Source organism: Vigna radiata, chromosome 6, assembly GCF_000741045.1.
Source record: "Vigna radiata var. radiata cultivar VC1973A chromosome 6, Vradiata_ver6, whole genome shotgun sequence".
Lineage (NCBI taxonomy): Eukaryota > Viridiplantae > Streptophyta > Magnoliopsida > Fabales > Fabaceae > Vigna > Vigna radiata.
Genome location: NC_028356.1, coordinates 9,216,139 through 9,223,417, shown reverse-complemented (window position 1 = coordinate 9,223,417; position 7,279 = coordinate 9,216,139). Strand labels below are relative to the sequence as shown.

Below are 7,279 nucleotides of genomic sequence, written 5' to 3'. Positions count from 1 at the left end.
GTCACAAGTGTCCCTTAAACAGAAGAAAGTGTAACTTATTGTATGATATTTATGTTTTTTTTTACCTGTGATGTGAAGGTGCATTTTCCAAAGTTATTTTGATGTTTAAGCTTACAATAATTGGATTAGAAAACATAATGATGATTAAGAAACAAACACAACAATGTCATCTGCATAATAAAAAATGCACTTAGCAAATGGATGACATCATTCGTAGGATCATCATACGGCATGGCAGCACATTTATGAACACATCAGCCATCAGTTTTAGATCTTATCTATATCCATCTGCATCTAACAAAAGAAATAATCTTTTCAACACCTAAAGGAACATATCCTATAATTAATTCTCAAAACTGATATAATAATCCCATGCCTTCAATTTATGCCAAAATTTGTTTTTCTTCACTTTGAAAAGGTAAAACAACATTTTAAAGAGTTTTATCTTAAAAAACTTGTATTTATTTCTTTTACTTTTCATATTTTCAATTAGATTAGTACTTTGTTAATACAAACTTCTTTGCTTAGAAAAAAATATATTACAAGAACATAACATTGTAAGCAATGATACAAATATTCATTTGCTAAAAGTTTTGAAAAATAAATTGAAATTTGTTTATTTTGACATATTGACTGCTACATCCTTTAAAATGTTTTATATACTTTTTTTAATATTCTGAAAATATTACTTTATTCTAAAATAACTTTACCCTCTACTTGAAATGCTAATTTTTTTCCTTAATTTTCTTTCAAATAAATTATATTAATTTATTTTCAACAGACAAAAATAATAAATTTTAATAAAATAAAATTACTTTGATTAAATTGTTTCAGTAAATAACATCTTTGTTATACATATTAATAGAAAATGATAATTAATAAAACTTCATTTGGTTTTTTTTCAAACAATAAACTTTTTTTAATGTATGAGATCATAACTTTTTAGTTTACTTACCTGTGTGCAAAAATCACATTCAAATTAAAACTATAAATTCTTACATATTATTCAAATTCTGCAAGATTGAACTTACTTGAGTATTAAAAATGAATTAATGCAAACAAAACTTATAGAAACTAAACATTTTAATATCATAGTTACTACAAGTTAATTACTTGTTTATATTAATTAATCCATCTCCAAGTAGCAGCATTAACATAACAAAATCTGAACCTCCAGCACAACTGCAATAGAATATTTGGCTTCCTTTTCAATCATTCCTTCAATTTTCTATGCTTGAGGTGCGGCAAAAACAAAGCTAGAAAGGATTAGCTTAGCCATGGAGTTGCAAGGTAAGGTCGGCGAGGAAGGGAAAAAGCATGTGTTGTGTGGCCCCATGACTGTGACAACCAAGGCTAGGACAAATGAATCTGCAGAATTTTGCTTATGGCTCAATGGAAACGTGTGCATCACGTAAATGTCTCATTCCCACCTCTCCTACATCCACACAACTCTCATTAAACAAAAATGTGAAAACAAAAACCCTTTTTTCCAAGACTGTCCCTTCCACCAGTACTCTCTCATGTCCCTTCCAGGGGCATTCCTGTAATTCAACTGTACAAGACAAAATTTATGACTACCCCACTTGCATAGATAGATAGATAGATAGGGTTGCTACCTGGAAGCATCCATTTGTTTAAGGAAGAAAAATGCAAGGAAACAACCAAAGTTGACCTTGACCAGCTTCCCTACCAAACAAGCCAGCACCTTATCTTTGACTAGTATGGCATCCAATTAAATGCATGACTTGTCCTTATGCTCCTCCAATCATCAAATTCAACTTCTTTCTTATCAGTTACATTTGTTTATGACTGTGTTTGTAAATCAAAGTTTAATGTTTTAACAGAAATAATGCACATTTCTTGTGAAGTTTACTGTCTTTGTAGTGAACAATTGACAAGGGATTAACTACTAACTGTCTTACAAAAGATTAATATGAGGTTTTCTTTCCGACCAGAGAGAAACCTCAAAGTAATGAAAAAATTTCAGCAACACCATCTACGACATACAACAGTTATGGAATATATACTATACCAATCCTGTGGCTGTATAAATTTACAACAAAACAAACAAAAAAATGCAATAAATGGAATGAACCTTATTTGTCCACTAAATCCTAGTCCCCCTTCCAAAATTTGTAAACTTTCTATGTCTATCGAAAGGGAAAAAAATATCCTTCAGCATAGGAGAGATTCAAGGAACAAGTCATCTCTGGGCTCCTCCTTGGTTCTGGAGGAGAAAACATTGTCAGATAATTGTTGGTGATTCATGTAAGAACCCATTGGATTTCCAAAACTTGAGAATCCAAAATTTCCTGGACTTTGTAGCATCTCTAGGGTGAAGGGTGATTGCCCTGATGGTGGTGCTTGTGGCCTTTGGCTTTGAACCGAGTTGTCGGTGTGATGGATCACTGGCAATGGCCTTATGGCAGTGGCTGCAGTGGTGGGGTTTGCAGCATTGTTTGGCAGTGGTCTGTTAACAGAATGGCTACCACTGCCACGGGCTGCAGGAACATCATGGTTGTGCTTTCCCTCATAGGTTGTGATCACGGCTCTGAGATCATGTGAGGCTCGTTCCACATGCTTTCTCACTGGACATCCTGGGTGTGTGCACTTGTAGTAACTCCTACATGTCAAAGTTAATAACAACATCAGACCAGCCAACGTGAGAGTACTTTTATTCTTCTAAATCACAAGAGAAAAATCAAAGTTGCCAAATTTGACCAAGGAATTTCAGACAAGGGAAAGGAAAAACTGGCACAAGTATAGTAGTGTACAGCAGAATTTCCACAAAGAAAATCATCATTACAAGGTAGGAAGATATAGGCAAAGAAATAGCAGCCATCATGCAGTTATAATGTCTTTACCACATTTACACAAGACAAAAAAATGGTATGTACACTTACAACAAAAATTTTACCCACTGCCATATAAAGTAAGTTAATAACTACGTTACCTACAAGGAATTCCTGTTAGTCTCCTAGGACATTCTTTGTATCTAAATTCAACTGTTTCAATTATAATTAACATGAGAATGAGGAATTCCTTAATGGATTCTCCATCTAGTGTTTCTTCAAAGTATAACAACTTTTAAAAAGTTGGACAAAAGTTAAGACTACAGTGATTGTCTTTGTTTACCTTGGATTTGGATTGCCCTTTACTACTTTCTGCCCATATTTTCTCCATCTGTACCCATCGTCTAAGATATCAATGTCACTGGTTGTCTGAACCACAACTCGAGGTTCTCTTACTGTTCTACTACCAGGCGCTGACATACCCTCATTTTCTCCTTCAATTTTCCTGAAGAATTAATGAAAAAATTAGATGTGGAATTAACCACACAAATGATACTACAAGAAAAAGTGGAATAGGGAACCTTAATTATGATACAAAGTAATGAAGTAAAAACTCACCATCTTTTTGCATCAGGTTCATCTTCATCATATTCATCTGCACCTGATTTACACTTCTGAGAACTCTGCTCAAAATCATCATCTCCTATTGATATAGATGAGTTATCTGGGGTGGCGGCGGAATCCATTTGCCCACTACCATGAGTAGCATATGATTGATCTTGGATTTCATTGCTGATGGGATTTGAAGGAGGGATTGGAAGAGAAGAGGACGATGATGAGTTTCTCCTAGTAGATTGAGGCTTGGGATGGTTATGAGTACCCTTATAAACTATCTCAGTAATTTGTCCATCTAAAGACCTCTCAACCTTCTTCTTAGTAGGGCAATTTGGGTATGTGCATTTGTAATAACTTCTTGGATTCTCACTTCCTTTCACTTGTTTTTGGCCATACTTCCTCCAATTGTATCCATCATCTGACTTTCTGTTTAAGGTCTGAGATTGTGGGGGATAATTTCCAAAATCAGATTGAAACCCATTGCTATGGTTAGTTTGGACACTGGCAATTTCAGGAGGGAAACTCTGCATGGAAGAAGAGTTTTCAGTTTTCATCATACCCTTCCCTGAAGAAAAACTATCTTGCTTTGTGGCATCTTGAAAATTCCATGGATTTTGCTGTTGCAAAGGATCAGATTGAAAATTTAGAAAAGAATAACATATAATGCAAAAATCCAACAAGAGAAAAGCATCTTACTGCTTGAACTGCAACATTTGAAGATTGATATGTTAATGTGGATGAAGCAGGAGGCCTCGTCTGGGTCTGGAAAGAGAAATTTGAGAAGCTTTTGTCTTCTTCTTTGACAATTTGCTGGTTTCCCCTTGAACTGCTCTTCCAATTGAAGCTCTGAGAAACAAATGCTCCAGTTGTTGGAGACGGCAGTATCTGTATTTGGAAACACAAACTCATTAATTCAACATCAACAAAAAAAAGCAAGTCTGCCAAACAGGAACCACAAGTCTGTATATAAGAAAATCAAAATTATAAAAACAGAAAACAAAAATCTGAAGCAAAAAGCAAGTTCAAATTCCAAAGAAATCTCCTTGTTTTGACATACAAACTACTGAACAAATCTCTTACTTACATGACAATTATCTCACATAAGTGGAAAACAAAAAAGAAAAGAAAAACTAAACTACAAAACTCTCTCATACAACTCATGCTAACCATGTCTGGTTCCAACAGAAATATCCATCAAAAACTAAAAACCTTTCATTTTTTTTTTTGTTCAAATTTTTCTCAACAACCTGACTCAAACAACAAAACAAGTAAAACAAGAGAAGGGGGTGAAACTGACATTAGAAGAGTTAAGGAGAACCGGAGAGTCAAGAAGCTCAGCGGGACTCAAACCAGGTGGAATAGCAAAGTAAGAAGAAGGAGAAATGGGAGGAGGGGAAAGAGGCAAAGAAGGAGGTGGAGTGGACTTGAATTTGGGCACACCAGAGGCATTTTTTTCAGACAAAGCACCCTGAGACTTGTTGTTGTCTGTGGGAGAAGCAAGGAGGTCAGAAAAAGAAGTGGTCATGAAAGGGTGCGTGGCGAAGGTGAAGTTGGTGAAGGAGTTTGCACTTGCAGAGGTATCTAAACTACCAGTAGAAGAAGCCATGGGAGAGGAAAAGGAGAAGAAGAAGAAGGAGTGGAGAGAAAATCTTTGAAAGTTGGAAATGGAAATGTTTAATATAAAGAGGATGAGGGTACGTATTGCACAAGGCTTTGGTTTCTATTGGGGGACGATATTTCTGGGAAGGTAAGAAACTAGAAATGAAGGGATTGTTTGACCGCTGAAAATTTGCCACCGTGTATATCTTCTTCTTTTTTTCTATTTTTTGAAATTTTTAAAAGTGCTTTTTTTAGTCAAAGCTCGTGGGTTTGACTGGATGGCTGCTAGGCTTGCACTGAGATTTGCTTCTTTGTTTGGGTTACTGCTGCTATGTGTGCAGTTTAGAATCTTCAATGGCTTCAGCTCCTATGCTTTAAAGTCTTTTTTTTTTCTGCTTTAAAGCTAACAAGTTAGCCACTATTGCAGTGCTAGAATCCAAGATGATTATGTTGTTACTTTTGAACACTGTTTTTAGAGTGTTTCATATAGTTTCCCATGTTTTTAACTAGATTGTGTAACAAAAACTGCTTTTGTTTTTTATTAAGAAGAAACAAACAAAGGTGTCTATGCTATGTGAACAATTCTGTACATGTTCCGTGTGTCAGGGGAAATAAGACACATAAAAAGAGAGATAAATGGACAGACTGCTTACATAATGTGTTGGAAAATGAAAACATAATGGTAAAGAAGATGAGATATAAGAGAAATGAGACAAATAATAATAATAATATTAAAATAATAATAATAGAAAAAATAATAATAACAATGATAAATAATACCTTAATAAAATTAAGTTTAACTACGGATGAATTTGAAAATTTGTAATTGAGTCTTGTTTATTTTTTTTATTCTATGTTTTTAATTAAATCTGTCATTTGATTCTTTTAATAGAGTAAATAATTATTGTTTTATTGTGTTATCTTCCTTACTTATTTGTAAGTGATTTTGTATGTGTTAAGGACAATATAAAATTGATATTATAACAAATATAAAATGACATCTTATTCTTATTAAAAGTTTGATAAATAATGAAATTATTATGTTTTTTAATAGCTTTCACATCATATTTTTAGTTCTCTAGAATTGTATGTGTCACCATTAATCAACATGTTTTAAAATAAACAATAAATGTAATTTGTGACGGTATTATATTATCTAAAATATTATTTTATTTTTATATTAATTACATAACCTTATTTTCTTAATAAGTGAAACAAGTAAAATTGTGGGACAAGATATCAACTACTTAACTCAAATAGAAAAAATAATAATAGAGATTCAATGGAAAAATATAAAATTTTTAAGTATTTAATAAAAAAATAATAATAACTTAACTAAAAATACTTAAATTTATGATGAAGGTAAACCTTAATTAAGTTAATCAAAATAATATCCAAATTATTTTCTTAATATTTAATTTTGTAACTCTTTTTTTTCTTTCATTTTAATTGTTTAGCTTGTCATATATCTACAAAATTTATTCACATTTCTAAAGTATTTCCCTTTTATTTTGTATGGATATATTTAAGTGGAGTATTATCAATTTTAATTAATCAAATAGTTTTTAGATTTTAAAAGTTTAATTGCATAAACCATTTATTTATCAGATAATATAAAAAAACTTATTTTCTTTATTTTCTTTTGATCCTTAATCATAATTTCTTTTCTTTATGCAATTTTTTTAAGTGTGTATTAAATCATTTATAAGACACACATTTAGTCATTTTTATTATTTTTATTTTTTTATTTTTTGTTTTATATCATGTAGAATATTATTTTAATGATTTTTTATAATTATTTATATTTTGCAATTCCTTATCATAAACGTAATTTTACATTGAATAAAGATTTTTTATTTACTATAATTCAATAATTTAATTTTATTATGATGAAGCTTAAATGTAGAAAGATCTATCTCTAAATTCGATTTTATTTATTTTTATTTTCTAATTATTTATCATAAGTGTAATTTTACCATTATAATTAAGATGTTTCATTTAATATAATACAATAATTTTAAAAGTTAAAAGATCTATGTCTAAATTCGATCTATTATTAACTTAATTTTTTTTATAGGATTTCATTTATGTATTATAACATTTAGTAATGTATAAAAAGATAGATTTCATTGGATCAAGGAAATAAATAAACATTTGAAATATTTTTAAATTTGAATATTTTTTAATATTTTAAAAATATTTCTAACTTTATCAATTTTGTTCCGTTAAGGTTTTTAAAATGAATAGATGTTTAGTTGTTATAAAATTTTATT

General features: G+C 31.0%; 1 protein-coding gene across 1 annotated transcript; it reads right to left on the bottom strand.

Moving 5' to 3' along the window:
* Nucleotides 1-1,833: 1,833 nt before the first annotated feature.
* LOC106764873 (WRKY transcription factor WRKY24) lies at nucleotides 1,834-5,142 on the bottom strand. The gene is made up of 5 exons (XM_014649302.2): nucleotides 4,705-5,142; nucleotides 4,104-4,292; nucleotides 3,411-4,024; nucleotides 3,136-3,297; nucleotides 1,834-2,623 (listed from the first exon to the last, which is right to left on the bottom strand). Exons 1-5 carry the CDS (start codon nucleotides 5,011-5,013, stop codon nucleotides 2,176-2,178), a joined length of 1,722 nt encoding a protein of 573 aa, XP_014504788.1. The 5' UTR covers nucleotides 5,014-5,142; the 3' UTR covers nucleotides 1,834-2,175.
* Between the last annotated feature and the right edge of the window lie 2,137 nt (nucleotides 5,143-7,279).

What these genes read in the sequence shown, in the direction of transcription:
- LOC106764873 (XM_014649302.2), bottom strand. Translation starts at nt 5,013, where the DNA reads ATGGCTTCTTCTACTGGTAGTTTAGATACCTCTGCAAGTGCAAACTCC. An exon ending in CAAATGTTGCAGTTCAAGCA is followed by an intron (nt 4,025 to 4,103) that starts GTAAGATGCTTT and finishes CCTTTGCAACAG; the next exon opens with CAAAATCCATGGAATTTTCA. An exon ending in GAACCTGATGCAAAAAGATG is followed by an intron (nt 3,298 to 3,410) that starts GTGAGTTTTTAC and finishes TTAATTCTTCAG; the next exon opens with GAAAATTGAAGGAGAAAATG.